This window comes from Zychaea mexicana (assembly GCF_025766255.1).
Source record: "Zychaea mexicana strain RSA 1403 chromosome Unknown BDB00scaffold_19, whole genome shotgun sequence".
In the NCBI taxonomy this organism is placed as follows: Eukaryota; Fungi; Mucoromycota; class Mucoromycetes; order Mucorales; family Lichtheimiaceae; genus Zychaea; species Zychaea mexicana.
In genome coordinates, this window is record NW_026516682.1 from 457,673 (window position 1) to 474,558 (window position 16,886).

The window sequence follows — 16,886 nt, forward strand, 5'->3', positions numbered from 1 at the left end:
AGAAAACAGCGATACAAGGAAATAGGATCAAGCAGTGCGTCTTAAGGCAAAGCAGCACTGAATTTTTCTTCATCATAAGAAGATAAATGTGAAAACGAAGTACAAATTTTACATAAGATGTTCATATGATATGGTGTTAGTAGTGTTCCGCGCAGGGGCTACTTGACAAAGAATACATCTTCCAATGTAACCAAATCCAACTATCCCAATCTATTTATGGAAAATTGAAAGGTGTCTCCAAAGGAGATCATCGCCTTCGTTGAAATGACGATCCTGGCTTCTTAATTGAAGGAAAGGGAAGAGGATTGGTTATTTCATTGATTTTGTTACTGTACTTCTCTTTTTCTTATTCTTTCCACATAAACTAAATGTATTAATTATAAAAATTGTCAGTACCATCGTATTCTATACACTAGGTCGCCGTTAATTGCAGCCAAAAATGGTGGTAATTGACGGATAATGAATTAATAAGCTTTTTACCAAGCACCTATAGCAATTGTATCGGAAATCGTTGTAATCAGTGAGGGCTGCGATTATCGAGGGTGTATACATTTATGGTGATTTACTGTATAACGTGTATATCCTATCATATGTTTTATTATAAGCAGAATTTGAGATCGATTTATTAGAGTGAATGTACCAAATCATGACACTTGTATTGTCATTGTACTCTTTTTGAATCGTAGCGAATAGTCATCATACAGCCATTTTCAGCCTTTCTGAAGCATTATGATTACCAAATATTACTACGCACAAATCTAGTCAGTGACAGATTGTTCTGTGCAAGCACGGTAATACTATTGTTGTCTGATATGATTCAATGCTTGTGTCTCCAAATGTGCTGCTACAAGCCCCGAAGATGCACATCAATCACCTGTGTTTAGCCCGCGCTACTCCTGCCAAATCTCTTTTAAAAGATACCCATGCGCAGGGAAAGAAAAAAAGTACTATTTAGTACGTAGCAGAACGCTATCTATGCAGTATGTACAGCTCTGTCAGAGTACTTTTGCTGCGTTACTGTTCGCTTACATTAGACTAATCATCTCTAGATTCTTTTATATCACTTGGTAGAAAGACTCTTGTAACCCAAATTAATGCATAAATTTTACTTCTTTTATATTAAGCAAAGGAAATAACACATGCTTTGCGCTGTTGTTGTTCGTTATCTTTTACAGCTAATTTTTTTCCCCGGAATCAATGCTGAAAAAACACTCACCCTTGCTGTCTCTCTTTCAGACTATCTACTCTGCAATTTGTTCGGCTACAACGTGTTTCATCAATTGTTCGATAACATTATGGGGAAAGGGCACGCCTTGCTTGAGCGCTGATTGATACCGCAAGGCGTAATTATCAGCGTGTCCAGCCACGTACAGGATGAAATTGAACTTCCACGTACAGTAACAACATTGAGCGGCGTGTATGATCGATGAGATGATGGTGCAAAGACGGGAAGCACCGCATTTAAAAATGTAGATGATAGTTGCCATGGTTTTCTTGCCCAAATATATGACGTTTCTTTTCCAATGGTTGTTGGAGAGATTTCATGATTATCCTCATTATATCTAAAATCGATTCAACGCAAGTTTAAAATGTTGACCAACGTCGGCAGATCACGTTGTGATTTATTTATTTCCACCGCCCATCTTGTTCCTTAGATTATGTATTTGATGATATGTTACTGTCCACACAGTTATATGACCAAACGATTCCCCAAATATCATAATCCATTGTTGGGAAAACTTCCATTGAAAAGTATTTCTGTCAAGCGACGATCCCTATTGGGGGGTACAGATAGTCATTTCGACGCTCATTATCAGTCGTCGCTCACGGTATACAGTGCCTTTGAAAGCAATCCAGAGACTAAGTCCTTCTTGACCTATTGGTAAAGGTGACATGAGCTTGGTGAACATTCCTGTACGCTGGCCGGATCAGTGGCTCAAACCGAAAACGTAACCTTGGAGCGTCCATTTTACGGCAAGCCCTACATACAGACGCATGTAGTCCAAGAGCAAACACTTATTACTATCCCTGCCAACTTTAATTGATATGCCACCTTGCCACCAGTCAACACACCAGTCGTGAATAGAATTACTGCTGAGAGAAGTCTTGTAGCGAAGAAGCTGCTCGTCCCCAGCACACTTTTCTGTGGCATCTAAAGACAAGACATAATAAAATATTAAGCGGATCGTAATTTATACCAAAAAGGGCTATATGTTAAGGTAAGTGGGACGTAATACACAGTAAACGGTGCTCTTAACTTGTATAAAAAGCAACTGCAAAAGAGCAGGATTTTTCTCTCGGGCTTTTATAATAACATCATTAATTCGGAAACGACAAGCAGTCTGCAAAGAGACAATCAGAGGCATAATAATGTGTATTTTGCTGTGAAAATAGTAGGTAACAATAGGGGAAAATTCGCTACGTCTCTCTTTTTTTATATTATCACATAACGAAGGCTCCGATCACGTACGCACAAACCCACACTAACGACAAGCATAAAGGATGTAATTCAGCAGGAAGCAAAGGTAGTCTAGGAATGAGGAAATCAGGAAGAGCGCAACACAGATCTTTCTTTTGTGGATAGTGACGAAGTTACGCGTGTGTCAAACCTTGAACGTTCCAACAGCTTTCCCCTGAAACGAAAACTATGTAGAGTGAAAGCGCATTGTGACGCAACGATTTGGCCAATTGACTTTGCACTCGAAATGCACAAAGGGATGGCGAGTGAACAAGGTAATAAAGGGAGCAACGAATCACGCGCAAAAGTGTCAAAGCTGGAGGAAGTCATCGTTTGTAGTGTTATTCTACTGATCGTCCCCATGGATCTTGAACGCTGCTCAAGAGTACGTAGAACCGCACAAAATCAAACGAACTGATTTACTTTATCGGCAGCAATGAAAAACAATGAAGGATGAGTCGATTTCACTAGCGGCAGCGTATACTCATCATGAGCGGGCCAACTTGTCTGCAGCAGCACATACTTGGGATGAGGATGGAATTTTCGCAGCAGCAGCATAAACTGAGATGGAGGGTGGGCACCTCCTCACCAGCAGCAGTATAAATTCGAGACGGAGGGAAGAGGTGACACGGCGTAGTTCAAAGAACTGTTCTTGGCGGATGGCGAAAATGGTTGACGAGCACAGTTTAAGATAAAAGGCAACGGGTCTTTTTCATTTAGTGCAGCGTTGGGGTCAAGTGTGTGTTGTATCTATGCCCGCACACGCACAACATTATGCACCACAGATACAATCAAAAGATACTAATAAAATGGAATAGTCTGTGGGCTACGCTATATACACATGTTGTTGCCTTGATGGGTGAAGGAATGGAAACTGGCTGCTGGGAGGATCGTGTTCTTGATGTTTACTAATGCTGCATCAGGAACAACTGATGCCGGGGAATCTGTTAAGTTGTTTACTTTGTCAGTCATTCTTATATTGCCATTTTATTTCTCGCAGAGAAGCGCTTTTTCCGTGATTCTACGTGCTCATTCGCATTCGTGTCTTTGTTTTTGCTTGACACGGTGCCGTGCACGGCCCACTCACAAACAAGCGCCGATACCATCGGAGGGTACAGCTCCGCATGGTGAGAGACACGTACCACTACCGCCGAAGCACGCTAGTCTACTTGACCATCGGGTATACCATTCCTTTCATTTCCTTTGGTGCTGTATGTTTTGTTATGTCATAGTAGGCAACCCACAAGTTGACTCGCAATCCGTTATCCGGGCCAATGAGAATTCACGGGGATTTGAAGTCCCGAACGAGAAAAAATGTCTATATAAAGCGAGCAATTTCGCCTTTCTTTTTTCTCTTCTCTTCAGTTCGTTTTGGTACAGCTTTGATCTGTAGTACAGATTCACTGTTTGGTGCCATGATCGGGTCATTGCTTGTGCTGGCGATTGTCAAGAGGAGTCTGAGGATTGGCCGGATTCAGTGGTCCGGTCATAGGAAATCTTTTGCAATGTACTAGTGGGAATGTGGACACGTACCTTCGGGTATGTGGTGGGATAATTAAAACGAACTTTTTATTTTTTATTAAACACAAATAAACAAAATGATAAACAAAATAAAACAATCTTTTTCTTTTCGCACTCTTCTCATAAACGTTTTACCGCTTTATATTTTTTGCTTTGCCTTTTTTTCATGTGCTTGACAAGTTCCTTATTTTTTTGCCCACCCACAGCTCTGTGCTAAACAAAGCGGAGAACAATCTGTATCGTAGCCAACAGTAACACGATCACAACGCGCTTTATCACACTTTGACACTCCTTTTCTTCACTTTCTGTGTTCGCCTAAATTGCTTGTTACCGCGGATATGGTGCGACCCTTTTTGTGAAAAGGGGTTATTTTTTAAGAGGCAACATCAGAGCATACGCCAACAGGCATGTATAACTGCCAGATCTTCAAATTCGGAAAGTCTGTTTCAGCTGCTCGTCTCTCTCTCTCTTTTCCTGCACGTAGCTTATCACAACAGGAGTTTCGTATCATTTTGGTTCTTTTAAAGCGTGATTCTTGGACCAAACGTCACTTCCAAGAGGCGACAAGAAGGCGATAAAGCTTGCGCAATGACCGTGCAAATAGTTCTTATGCATGTTGACCGCGTTGTAAACTCTTTGGTCTGCTCGAATTTGTATCCTTTGCGTAGATCGATGATGACGTCTGTAGTTTGATGTTACTGAGTGGTTCTTATGTCAGTGTGCTAAGAAAACATTAAAGGGAAACAAAGAATCGGCAGTGCTAAGGCCAATCATAATGAGTAGATCTCGCTTGCATACTTTGATTTATGTATAGTACTGCTTAATGAATTTACTGAAGTTTGAGGGGCGCAAATGGACGCCTTCAAACCAACAAGCCATCTACGAACGGAGTCATCTTGCTCGACTTTTCCTATTTCTTCTTCTTCCAAATGAACTTTCACCTGATGAATATGTGATTCCATTACTGCAGTGGTATTATCGTTGCTGTCTGGATTCTTCTAGTTGTTTTGCTTCTTAAATTGAGCTATCATCGCTACCATCTGATAATTTATAAATTTGATCATATGTAAGCTCGACACATCTTTAACCATCATCAGGACAAATATGACACGTCTTAAGAAATCCCACTGGTAATACATAATGCTATAGAGTATGCAGACTGCGTGTGAGCAATGATAACGTTACCTTGCTGCGATTTCATAATGATGCACCCGATAGGGTCTCTTACTAAATGTTCATACGCGCGAAACATTTTCTGCGCCATCTAACTACAGCATCTATAATACAAGTTGGGTTGAAAGAAAAAAGTATTGTGTACATGTGTCGTTTAGCCATTTAATCGTCCAGTTTGACAGGAACAACAGCTTGCACAACTTTGACAACAATGTCAGTACCGTATGGTTCGGGTGCTAGTGAACTCACTGTCATGGTGCGTGCTATACGCCGGAACGAAAGAAAAAAAAAAGACTAACCTGCTGGCATTTATTACTATAAAGAGGTTACATAGGAAAGCGTGCGTGTGGTGTGGCAGCGAAAAAACAGGTATATAACGTGCATGGATTCAAGATGTGCATTATCATAAATTTCGTGCTTTAGGTTTATTTCCTGAGAACTCTGTGCTAGAGTGGAAAATCCGTCCTGCTACATTACATATAGTATTACCACTACGTCTATAGTGCTAGCAGCAGCAGCAGCAGCAGCAACGGATGGTATCACGGTAACAAAAACAATACCTCGCTGATTAAGCAATGTATGATTTAGATGAAGCTCTTGTCATTTGCCTTGTGCATCGTCAACTGCACGATGGCCTAAACTATACTTTAAAGTATCGTAACAGGTCCTCAGCTTATGACCAAGCTCTTTGTCGGTTCAAGATGTGCCCATTGGTATCGTATTGCATAGCAAGAGCTGCAACTTACGATACATGTAGCAGCCCGTCTTCGACAATAGTGCCAAGAATGACCATTTGGAAGAAAAAAGCTTTGCGTATGATACACACTTTCTTTCACTTTTAACGCCTCACCCCTCACCCCCTTGCTTGGCTCATCTGGTATCATCCAGCACCTCTGAAAGTTATGATGTCAACGGGACTTGTTGGAAAATATTATACATGCAAGCACGGGCATGTATGATACAGGTAATAATATGCACCGTGTTCTTAGAATAGCTCACATTCGTACACAGGATATAACGCCGACGACCCCGTGTACCACGAATATAGCATCCTGCTGTTGCTGTTTCGTAGATCAAGTAGGAAAAGGTCGATGGACCGCCTCTCTTATTGTGTCTTTGAGAGCGCGCTCAAAAAGGACATTAATCGTCCTAGGAGAGAAGAGATCTTTTTATTTTAAACCAGCCTTCTTTTCCTATGCCATGATAGTTAGCCATTCCGCCTTTTCTCTTAAAGCACTTTGGAGCTTATTTCATAATTCGTAAAGTGAGTGACATGCGCACGGTACCGCCACCAAAAGCACAAACTTTGATTCCTGCAGCAGCAGCTCATACTGCATGCATATCATGCCACATACAGTATTGTAAGTTTGAATCGTATTCTTCAGAGTTCCTCACGGTTTCCTCCTAATGTACTGTTGTACTTAGCAGAGATAGTCCATACCATCCACAATGCCATATAGTCTTCGTTGGTGGCATCTCTTTGTATTAATGTAACTGTAATATCGGCAAGAGAGATCTACATTAACTGTATCTATAACTTAAGCTTCTTGATAGGTTGTTAATGAGCACGTCACAATGGATTGAATGCGCTGCTATATGATATTCATCAAGGGTAACTGAGGCTTGAACATACCTATTATTAAACTTATATGAGTCAGTAAATACTTTCAGTAGAAGTAAAGTTTTCCTTATGGACAAATGGAGCATATAGATGAGAACTCTTTGTTGGTCATTAGGCAGTGAAGTTGTTAAACTACATATACACTGTTCTTCCATGTATGTACAGGCTGTTAGCAGTTGTGACAATTGATGGTTTGATATTTCCGACGATGATAATTATGTACTACTGTAAATGTTGTCCATGCAAGATAAGTCGATGATGATCTACATGACACTGAAGGAGGGAACAGGCATAAAAACAGAGGTGTGATATATATATACAAATTATGGAGAAAAAGAATGTTCAGTTTCTAGAACATAATATCATTGCTTTTCTTTTTGTTGGAACTGAGAGCTTGAGCACTTGATGGAACTTGCTTTGGACCATGATGAGTCTGCAGTGGGCACAGAACTTGGTAGAAGAGGCACAAGTACATCCACTCTTACATGGCTCTTTCCTGCTGATTTATCACTTGTATGCGAAAAGTTGTAGATGTCCTATTCAGAATATATACGGAGAAACAACCAGCGGCGTAAACCATATTTCAAATCAAACACCATACACGTTGTATGTATCTCATACTTATTTAACTACCACGAGCAATTGCTTTAACGTATCTTTAAAGAAAGATACTAGATTAGTCGTATTTAGACATTGGATAGGGATTTTATGAAAGTAGACACTGAATTTAGAATTCATAATAATGTATAGCAGTAGTTGGTATTATGTACAAAAAGAAAAGAATGTATGAAATCTCCAGGACCATCACGCGACTATTATAAAAGTGGGTCGGCTGAAACGAAAAGGATCAGCCCTCAAACAACGCATGACACATATAAACAAAGTCGTGCTCTCTCAATCATTCTTTTAGAAAACATACCAAGTGTGGGCCATCGCGGTAGATACCTCCGATCGACAAGCGGCCAAACTTGGTTCGCATCGTATAGCTCAATAAACTGTTGGTCCATGGATCTAGACTTTGGATGCGAAAACCGTCTATATTCATCAAAAATGGACGTATGGCTCCAATTTTGCACTTTTCGCAGACACCCAATCAAGCAGCCCGTTCGATGCTAAGCGAAAAAATGCAGCAGCAACATGGAGCGTATAAGAATGACCTTTCTCATGATACATCCTCAAATTTCGACCTCGTGCTCACACTCGAATTTACCTTGCCCTTATTGCAATGAACAAGCATTGGATGGTTCCTCTTGTCTGTTTATCAAAAAAAACCCCGTTAGTTGCTCATTCTTCGACATCCTAGCCGAAAAATATAAATTGAACGTACCTAATATGGCTGCTAATGCTGCGCTTATCTTATCCTCCGGAACTGAAAACAATCAAGGTATAAAATTGGCTTTTCTGTGTGCATGAAAATTAAAGTAGAATGCAGGCTTACTTTGTACAAAAGGTTCCTAAGCACGTATAAGCAACGCGCATTACACAACAATCGAAGGATAGGATAAGGTTAGAACGACCCCGTTAACTCTAACGCGGATGTTGGGACAACCATAGGAACTAGAAACCAACCTTGTTGCCAGCGATACCAAATTGCAGAAATTTTATTCCTTGTTCTTCGAGAAACTTCATATTCTGTTCGGGATAATCTTCAAGGATCAAGGTTCTACACATAAAACATTTTGACATACTGCGGTCAGAAAGGATCGATTTTCTCTTCAAAAATAATAAAAAGATTGTTTCTTACAAAACGCTCTTTAGCTTGAGTTTCTCCAAAAATCGAAAATGTTTCTTTTTCGGGAATGAGCTGCGGTAAACGTGTTCGCAGACCATGTTAAAATTGTCTGGTGGAATCAATGCTTCTTGGAATAGCTCTTGGTCATCCTGCCTGGTGAATGGCCAGTTAGAAAGCCCCAAAGATTGTATTGTGGGTGCGGGTGGCAAAGTTAACCATGTTTGCTGCTGCTGCTGCTGTTGCTGAGTCACTGTAGTTACTGTCGTCACTGTTGTCGTTGTAGAGCCATCGTTTTCTATTTGCTTCTCATTCATACGTAACGAATCGTTTTTTTTTGCGTTTCTGTCAAGAAATAATTTCTGCTGGCACGCATGCGACCCAAAGACTCGATTAACCCAGCGGTGTTTCAAACTCAATGTGTTACCATATTCAATGGTGCTCTCAAGGTTTCATTCTTCCACCTTTTCTTTTTGCCAAGCTTTATTACTGATACGAACCCCGTAATGACGAGTCGATATCAAAGAGTAATTGTTCAACCCGTTTCTTTCGACATTCTATAAATTGAGAGGCTAATCGTTTTGTTATTTTTTTGATTAGGTGCCAACTGCCGATGATCCACTCGAGGCACATCTCGTCGACAACCGAACGTCAGAAGCACAACAGCAACAACAGTTACCCAGCTATGATGCAGAACAACGACCGAATTCTCGACCTCCACTACCCAGTCGTCAACGAAACGATTTAGAGGAAACGTTTGGAGAAAGTTTAGACGACGACGATGACGACGATGACAACCATACAGAATCTCAACGGCTGTTAAACGCACCACAACCACACGTTGGAAGTTACCCGTCGAGCAGTAGTGTAAATACCTCCGCACATAGTAGCTCAAGGCCGGCAATATTGCCTGTTACGAACGATGGCGTATTTTCCAACATGTCTGCAAAACCGGACAGAGAAGGAAACAAGCTAGATGAGACACCACCGGTACGTATCGACGTAACAATTATCATACTCAAATGGACTTCTGTTATTATTTTACGTTACTCATCCGCCATCCTATTCGTCTAAATTCTCGATTAATTAGGCATATGAGGACGCCGCAGCAGACGCCACACCTCCATACTGGCAAACGACAATCATTGCACCGCCTGGCATGGGTGACATCATTTTAGTGGAAAGCATGCCCGTCGGTAATTTGTTCAACTTTGCATGGAACCTTCTAGGTAAGCAGGAAGAGGAAAGGCTAATTTATCGACGCCTTGGTGTATGTGTGTGAAAGAGCGATGATGTTGGTGAGAGTCTCCTGTACTAAATGGGTATATGACCTTGTTTGTAGTTTCTGCAAGCTTTCAGTTTGTCGGTTTCATGTTGACTTATTTACTCCATACATCGCATGCAGCAAAGGTAGCCATTACTACTAAGTTTAAACTACCAGTTAATGATACTGACTTTGTTTTTGTTTGCTACTTTTACAGCAAGGATCGCGAGCAGGTCTTGGAATTACTTTTGTTCAATATGGCTTTTATATTCGAAGTCGTAAGTTTACTGTTGAGGCTCATTTTACTACCATCTATATTATGTGATAGCTCAAACCCTTATTCTATATACAGGAGGATCCTTGGACGACTTTGAGTTAGCGGACGACGGTGGCGACGGCAACAGCGACACAAACAATAGCGATCAAGATAGTACAAACGCCGATATCATTGCGTACATCCTCATGTTGCTAGGATGGTTTATCATCATCCGAGCGATTGGTGATTACATACGGGCACGAAAGATGGAGGGTATCATTGCCCAAGAACCATCACCTGAAAATATCGTCTAGATTCATCTCTTCCTACCTACCCTTCCTTCCTCCTCCACCTTTTCTATCCGTCTACTTCTTTACTCACTATAACAAACATCCCCATCTATTTCAACTCGCATATCACTTGTCTTCCCACTCCCTTGTTATATTCCTCTCACGATCCCATCATCCTACATGCACTCCTCCACTTGTTTCTGGTACTTGTTTATTGAAGTAATAATATTCACATTGTCACAGTTTTTCTGCAAAAAATAGTTTAAAAATTATATGTATATGTATAGCTTGTTAACGGTAAAGAGAAGGTACTTTTGTACATGTACGAAGGTTTTGTGAATGGAAAGGGGAATATAGCAGGATGAAAAGAAAGGAAAACTACTTGCGGTAGTTTTTGGATTCTTTTTCAAGATTTTCCTTGAATGCCTTTACAAAATCATTGCTCACTTGGGAACCTAGCATAACAATCATTTTAGTTAGTAATGAATTAAAGCTGGGGCAGGAACCTTTGTTGACAACTTACCCTTGTTAGTTACACCGGAAACATGCTTGTGGGTAGTAGCAGCCATGCGATGGAATGTTGGGCTTGAAAGAAGTTTTTCAGTAATGAAGGTGGAGACCCAGTAATTGACAATTCTTTGGAAGACCATTCTTTTGTTATTGTTGGAGAGAACAAAAAAGGTTTAAAGTGCCACTCCCACTCATGTCTGCAGTGAACCTTTTTTGACGTGACACCGCCAGGTGGACGCTGCGGGACATAAAAATTTTTTGTTCGTTTGTTTTATCCAGTCAATACCAACTCTTTACTCTCTTCACGCCAACTCCCCACTCAACCTGATTCGCCATTAACGATGAGCGACAAATTGACTCGTATTGCCATTATCAATGCCGACAAGTGCAAACCCAAGAAATGTCGGCAAGAATGGTAAGACTGTTACTCAGTGGCTCGATTCGCTGGATCTAACCCGATTGTTGCGTTCTTTTTTATTTTCGTTGTACAGTAAAAAGTCGTGTCCCGTGAACCGCATGGGTACGTATCTATGGGGTTTGCTGGATTAAAAAAAACAGGGGGTGGTGGTGTTATTGCCACGCAAAAAGCACGTCGCAGATTAACGAGTGATTGGATATTGTAGGTAAATTCTGTATCGAAGTCGAGCCCACGTCAAAGATCGCGTTCATTTCCGAGACACTGTGTATTGGTTGCGGTATTTGTCCCAAAAAATGCCCATTCGACGCTATTTCGATTATCAACTTGCCCACCAACCTCGAGTCCGAAGTCACTCATCGTTACTCGGCCAACTCGTTCAAGCTGCATCGTCTGCCTGTGCCTCGTCCTGGTCAGGTCCTTGGTTTGGTCGGCACCAACGGTATTGGTAAATCCACCGCTCTCAAGATCCTTTCAGGCAAAATGAAGCCCAACTTGGGCCGATTCGACAACCCACCTGACTGGCAGGATATCCTCAAGCACTTCCGTGGTTCTGAATTGCAGAACTACTTTACCAAAATTTTGGAAGATAACTTGAAGGCTATCATCAAGCCCCAGTATGTCGATCACATCCCCAAGGTCGTTAGTGGTAAGGTCGGCCAATTGCTTGAGGATAAGCTCGAGCGCAACAACTTTGATGAAATGATCGAGGAACTCGGTAAGTTGAGACTTTTGCAGAGGGATAGAGATCAGAAGCAATGTGATAGCTTACAATATGCCCTGTAATTAATTCTACCGTATAGAGCTTAAGGGTGTCTTGTCGCGTGAGGTTGGCCAGCTTTCTGGTGGTGAACTGCAGCGTTTCGCAATTGGTGTCGTGGCTGTGCAAAAGGCTGACGTGTACATGTTTGACGAGCCTTCCTCTTATTTGGATGTCAAGCAGCGTTTGAATGCTGCCAGAGTCATCCGATCGTTGATCTCTTCTGAAACGTATGTGTGGGGAACCTGTGTTCTGGTTTATAGCTTGGATTGCAATGTAACAGTCAGACTTATCCCTTGTTACATCATAGTTATATTATTGCCGTAGAGCACGATTTGTCCGTATTGGATTACCTTTCCGATTACGTTTGTATTTTGTACGGTATTCCATCCGTTTATGGTGTTGTTACCCTGCCTGCCTCTGTTCGTGACGGTATCAACATTTTCTTGGACGGTACGATCAGAACCGAAAACTTGCGTTTCCGTGATGAATCGTTGACTTTCAAGATTGCCGAGCAAACTGACGATGTTTTGCTTGAGAAAAACCGCAACTACCAATATCCCGATATGACAAAGAAGCTCGGTAAGTTTCAAACTTTCGTAGTCTTGGAGTAGATGGATCTGTGCTCTAATAGCGAGTATGCGATTATATAGGTGACTTCCAGCTTGACGTCAAGTCTGGCGACTTTACGGATTCTGAAATTGTGGTCATGTTGGGTCAGAACGGTACCGGTAAGACGACCTTCATCCGTCTGTTGGCCGGTCTTTTGAAGCCAGACGGCGGTCAAAGCGTCCCTGAATTGAACGTCTCGTACAAGCCCCAGAAGATTTCGCCCAAGTTTAAGGGCACTGTGCGCATGCTGTTCATCAAGAAGATCAAGGCTGCTTTCTTGAACCCTCAGTTTCAAACCGATGTTGTCAAGCCGCTCAACGTGGAGGCCGTTCTCGATCAAGAAGTTACCCACTTGTCTGGTGGTGAATTGCAACGTGTCGCCATCATTCTTGCCCTCGGTCAGCCTGCTGACATTTATCTTATTGATGAGCCTTCTGCCTACCTCGATTCCGAACAGCGTATCATTGCTGCCAAGGTTATCAAGCGCTTCATTGTCCACTTTAAGCGCACTGCATTCATTGTTGAGCACGATTTCATCATGGCTACATATTTGGCTGATCGTGTGGTTGTCTACGATGGTAAGCCCTCCGTGCACGCCGTTGCCAACACGCCCCAGTCCTTGCTGTCTGGTATGAACAAGTTCTTGGCATCTCTCCAAATTACCTTCCGTCGTGACCCTACCAACTTCCGACCAAGAATCAACAAGATGGACTCCCAAATGGATCAGGAACAGAAGTCTTCTGGCAACTATTTCTTCCTTGAACAGTAGATCTAAAAAGATATTATATATACTCACATCCCACATACACACACACTCTCTCTCTCTATCTCTCTATCTCTTTCTTTATCAACACGCACGCACGCACGCACGCACGTACTTACCCTTTTCTTGTCCCTCCCCTCTAACATTGCATAATACAAGTATATAGTCGTTTGCTTTTTTGTTTTATCATCACATCGACACTCTAAAAAACAAAAACAAAAGTACAACAAGCAAGCTGCAACTCCTTTTTTTCCTCGCAGTATAATTTTTTCTACAATTATTTTTTACATACTTTATACTATGGATTTTATATAACTCATGTTCTTGACAAGACGACTAAATCATACAAGTAAACGAATAAGGTTACACACACGAAAGCAGCATGCATGAAATTGAACCACTGCAGTTGCCATTATTACGGCAGGTGCCGTCGCTGTTCAGCAAATGCTTCCTGACGTCGCATCGGTCCTTTGTAGAATGAACTAAGAACAACAGAGACACCGGCCATGGCCGCTTGAAAAACCAGGCCACGAAACATGTTGTCTGATGGATTGCCGTTGGGGTCACGGAACTTGTCTAGAACAAGCACTAGAATAAATCCAACGATTTGTGCGGCCTGCCAGAGAATCGAAGTTGATATGGATTCGGGTATCGGATGTGATACTAAATTTTTGTTGTCATACATTGTTGTAAGCCTCGTGAACAAACGTTTGTGCTATATTAGATGCAGATCAATTGAAAGGCTACCTTCTACGCCGAGTTCAACAACAACAGGCACCATGAACGACAAGAAGAAGTTGTTCAATGCATTCACGTACAGAATACCAGCAAAGGAGTCGCGTTGTACTATCATCCATATGAGGGTCAGCGGTTCTGATCGTGTTTGTACAGCAGCATACAATTGTAAGGAAGAGCGACTCAACTGATAAATATAAGCGCAACGTACGTGCTGCACATAAACGGCGCCATCAACTTGAGGAATAACTTGTGTTGCTTAGTCAGATCAAGCATTGGGCCAGCGGTAACTACAGACGGGTATTTTGTTACTTTTCAGTTGTTTTCTATGCTGCTTTGTGTAATAGAAGCTCTATAACAACGTTGATGTCAACTTTGCATATCTATCTGTCGACGTACGTGCTCCAATGGCACCTGCTGCCATGGCAACTGCAACTATGTTACCGGATTGTGCATCAGAGTATCCATAGGGTGCGAGTGCTTGGTTCAATAGAGCGCCCCAAGCAATACTGAGACCGACGTTGATGCCATGAATTCCACACAACATCCAAAAGTGTACGCTTTTCATCAAGGTCAATGTGCAATGCAAGAAGGACACATTTGCCCTTTCAGTATCAGCATCCTTTTCACCAGCTGTAACACTATGGCTGCCTCCTGGCGGTTTAGCTGGCAAAAAGAACTGTGGTAGAACGGCACCTGTACAAATTGCAGCTACCATGATAATCTAGTAGTAAACGAGAATATCGTGTGATGCGGTCAAAGTCCTGCACTTAGTAAACGTGAAAATTACTGTTTAATAACGTCTGAAGTGAAAGTAGAGGCTTACCGTCATTTCAATCTTATCTTCGCCGGTAGCCACAGCTGGCATTAGAAACATGGCAATAATACCACCGTAATTGGAAGCTAAATGTAGTGTGTGGTAAGCGATCAAGTAACGGTGGGTGCTGCGTGGTGAGCAATAGTTATATTACCAACGAACATTCCGGCCGTCGCTCTTCTGTTTTCTGGAAACCAAACTGCTGCGAACTATTTGAATTATGTAAGCATCTGAAAAAGAATATCAAACCATTGTATGACATACACTAATTTTTACCTTTGTCATAATATTGAGTGTTAAAGGACTTCCTACCGAAGCAATCACTTGGCCAACCATCATGATCGGATACGAAGGTGGGTGAGTTACGACGGCAACAAGACGTATCCAACATCCTGCAGCAGTAATAACACCAGCAATGATAAGCTATATTTATGAATAGACAATGTACTTTTGTTAAAAATATCAAAGTTATATATCAAAATGACAATTATAAGGGCAGAAACTTTCTTCTTTAATTCACTTTTTCGCTTTTGCAAGTATACTTACCGATCTTTTCGTCCCGAGTCGCTCAAACATCCAGCCGGTAATAAAACTTAACACTATATAAACAACGGCCTGGATGTTAAACAGCCAATTGACTTCTGTCAAACTGACATTCAAGTAATCGGCCACTATATTCGGGATAGGACTAAAGGTGTTTTGAAAGATCGAGACCGAAGACCGTAAGACGACGAGAAAGAACAATCCGATCCACGCCAATGGGTGAGTTCGAGTGGACGATGTTGCTGAAAAATAAGAGGTTGAAGAGTCTTTTTCGTCAATTGGAGCTTGATTTTCTTTAAAATGCAGTCGCTGAATCTTTTCATCGTTTTCAACGTTTTGCGTCGAGGAAGAGACGATAATAGTATCTCGGCCGTCAGTGCTTGTCGAGGAGTGAGACCGTCCTATATGCATTATATAATATTGTATGTAATGTTATTGATAGCAAGAATGGGATGTAGACACACACACAAAGAATTAAAAAGTAAGAAGAGAAAGGGAAAGCTTAGAAGAGTCAAAACACTAACAACACAGGAATATTTTAAGCAGTAACCCCCCGGAAGGAAAAGAAACCTAATGGTGAGCTGGATGTGCGAGAGTGCGGGCTAGGATGGGTCGACATGATATGAAGCGGAAAAACTTGGCGCTCCATGACGATGGGGTTTTTGGTCCTATATTGTCTCTTCTCTCTGGTTTTTTTTTTTGTTTTACTGTTACCCCTACTTTTGCATTAATAAATAACTGTGTGTTTTGATTTGCATTAATGATGATGTCGGAAAGCCGAATTATATAGTAAGGTTGTTCCGAATACGAGTATGTATGTAACCGAGCACCAAAAAAAAAAACTTCTTTAACAAATACAGCATCATGTCTTTTTCTGGGGGGAGGGCGATAAAGCAGACAAATACGGACTTAATAGGAGGATGAATGCGAGAGAACGACAATGGAAATTTGAATGACCGGGTAAGTACGAAGAAGCAGGTTCTGCGGTGTCGCATCCAAGTAGCCCACCCCTACAATTGTATGGAGCCAACTCTCGCTACTGCTACTCTCATAATTTCCTTTCATTTGGGATTAGTGCGACGATATATAAAGATATCGATTCTTATGTTAACCAGCGATATTGAAACGATCAGTCAGTTACCTTGTCAATACCTTTTATCTTGTTTGTTGGTAGGGTTGAAGTTTTAAGGAGGATGTTGTAAAGGACATCGATTTCTTGCTGCTCAGATTTTTTTCTAGGTGTCAAAGGCTTTACTTGTTGGTATAAACATTCAAAATGTCGAGTATGTACAGTATATGTGAAGCGTCATTTATCAAGTGAGCATTTCCACTTTTTATTCTTGTTGATCTGTTGACTCTCCCTACAGGTACTGTCATTCGCCGTAGCATTCGTACTGTACTATAGATATTGTGTAGCTG

At 41.5% G+C, this 16,886-nt stretch overlaps 7 protein-coding genes across 7 annotated transcripts; 2 read left to right on the plus strand and 5 right to left on the minus strand.

Moving 5' to 3' along the window:
- Window positions 1-7,262: 7,262 nt before the first annotated feature.
- BDB00DRAFT_813252 (tyrosine phosphatase family-domain-containing protein) lies at window positions 7,263-8,940 on the minus strand. The gene is made up of 7 exons (XM_053122745.1): window positions 8,518-8,940; window positions 8,343-8,436; window positions 8,212-8,227; window positions 8,101-8,142; window positions 7,984-8,027; window positions 7,693-7,885; window positions 7,263-7,605 (listed from the first exon to the last, which is right to left on the minus strand). The coding sequence occupies exons 1-7, from the start codon at window positions 8,817-8,819 to the stop codon at window positions 7,589-7,591; spliced, it is 708 nt and encodes a 235-aa protein (XP_052981989.1). The 5' UTR covers window positions 8,820-8,940; the 3' UTR covers window positions 7,263-7,588.
- On the plus strand, window positions 8,941-10,550 carry BDB00DRAFT_813257 (uncharacterized protein). Its single transcript, XM_053122746.1, has 6 exons — window positions 8,941-9,029; window positions 9,103-9,492; window positions 9,593-9,731; window positions 9,845-9,912; window positions 9,984-10,044; window positions 10,119-10,550. The coding sequence occupies exons 1-6, from the start codon at window positions 9,009-9,011 to the stop codon at window positions 10,334-10,336; spliced, it is 897 nt and encodes a 298-aa protein (XP_052981990.1). The 5' UTR covers window positions 8,941-9,008; the 3' UTR covers window positions 10,337-10,550.
- BDB00DRAFT_813262 (uncharacterized protein) lies at window positions 10,551-10,994 on the minus strand. Its single transcript, XM_053122747.1, has 2 exons — window positions 10,836-10,994; window positions 10,551-10,767 (listed from the first exon to the last, which is right to left on the minus strand). Exons 1-2 carry the CDS (start codon window positions 10,960-10,962, stop codon window positions 10,691-10,693), a joined length of 204 nt encoding a protein of 67 aa, XP_052981991.1. The 5' UTR covers window positions 10,963-10,994; the 3' UTR covers window positions 10,551-10,690.
- Window positions 10,995-11,141: 147 nt separating this feature from the next.
- BDB00DRAFT_759915 (uncharacterized protein) lies at window positions 11,142-11,536 on the minus strand (the record flags this gene model as incomplete). Its single annotated transcript, XM_053119171.1, has 2 exons — window positions 11,142-11,243; window positions 11,414-11,536. Coding segments are annotated over 2 exons (225 nt in total), but the record flags the coding sequence as incomplete, so codon positions are not given.
- Window positions 11,537-11,720: 184 nt separating this feature from the next.
- Window positions 11,721-14,746, plus strand: BDB00DRAFT_882371 (translation initiation factor RLI1; the record flags this gene model as incomplete). The annotated part of the gene is made up of 5 exons (XM_053128147.1): window positions 11,721-11,955; window positions 12,041-12,227; window positions 12,308-12,579; window positions 12,651-13,374; window positions 14,680-14,746. The coding sequence occupies 5 exons, from the start codon at window positions 11,721-11,723 to the stop codon at window positions 14,744-14,746; spliced, it is 1,485 nt and encodes a 494-aa protein (XP_052981993.1).
- A 606-nt stretch (window positions 14,747-15,352) lies between these two features.
- On the minus strand, window positions 15,353-16,172 carry BDB00DRAFT_213423 (uncharacterized protein). The gene has a single exon (XM_053116484.1). It carries the CDS (start codon window positions 15,876-15,878, stop codon window positions 15,441-15,443), a length of 438 nt encoding a protein of 145 aa, XP_052981994.1. The 5' UTR covers window positions 15,879-16,172; the 3' UTR covers window positions 15,353-15,440.
- A 14-nt stretch (window positions 16,173-16,186) lies between these two features.
- On the minus strand, window positions 16,187-16,637 carry BDB00DRAFT_813269 (uncharacterized protein). The gene has a single exon (XM_053122748.1). It carries the CDS (start codon window positions 16,460-16,462, stop codon window positions 16,250-16,252), a length of 213 nt encoding a protein of 70 aa, XP_052981995.1. The 5' UTR covers window positions 16,463-16,637; the 3' UTR covers window positions 16,187-16,249.
- Between the last annotated feature and the right edge of the window lie 249 nt (window positions 16,638-16,886).

Excerpts from the sequence above, each read along its gene's own strand:
- BDB00DRAFT_813252 (XM_053122745.1), bottom strand. The coding sequence starts at position 8,819 with ATGAATGAGAAGCAAATAGAAAACGATGGCTCTACAACGACAACAGTG. Across the intron at positions 8,437-8,517 it reads CTCAAGCTAAAGAGCGTTTT|AACCTTGATCCTTGAAGATT; the intron begins GTAAGAAACAAT and ends TTTTATGTGTAG. Across the intron at positions 7,886-7,983 it reads TTCATTGCAATAAGGGCAAG|CATCGAACGGGCTGCTTGAT; the intron begins GTAAATTCGAGT and ends TTTTTCGCTTAG.
- BDB00DRAFT_813257 (XM_053122746.1), top strand. The coding sequence starts at position 9,009 with ATGACGAGTCGATATCAAAGA. Across the intron at positions 9,913-9,983 it reads ATACATCGCATGCAGCAAAG|CAAGGATCGCGAGCAGGTCT; the intron begins GTAGCCATTACT and ends CTACTTTTACAG. Across the intron at positions 10,045-10,118 it reads TGGCTTTTATATTCGAAGTC|GAGGATCCTTGGACGACTTT; the intron begins GTAAGTTTACTG and ends TTCTATATACAG.
- BDB00DRAFT_813262 (XM_053122747.1), bottom strand. The coding sequence starts at position 10,962 with ATGGTCTTCCAAAGAATTGTCAATTACTGGGTCTCCACCTTCATTACT. Across the intron at positions 10,768-10,835 it reads TTCCGGTGTAACTAACAAGG|GTTCCCAAGTGAGCAATGAT; the intron begins GTAAGTTGTCAA and ends TTGTTATGCTAG.
- BDB00DRAFT_213423 (XM_053116484.1), bottom strand. The coding sequence starts at position 15,878 with ATGCATATAGGACGGTCTCACTCCTCGACAAGCACTGACGGCCGAGAT.
- BDB00DRAFT_813269 (XM_053122748.1), bottom strand. The coding sequence starts at position 16,462 with ATGCGACACCGCAGAACCTGCTTCTTCGTACTTACCCGGTCATTCAAA.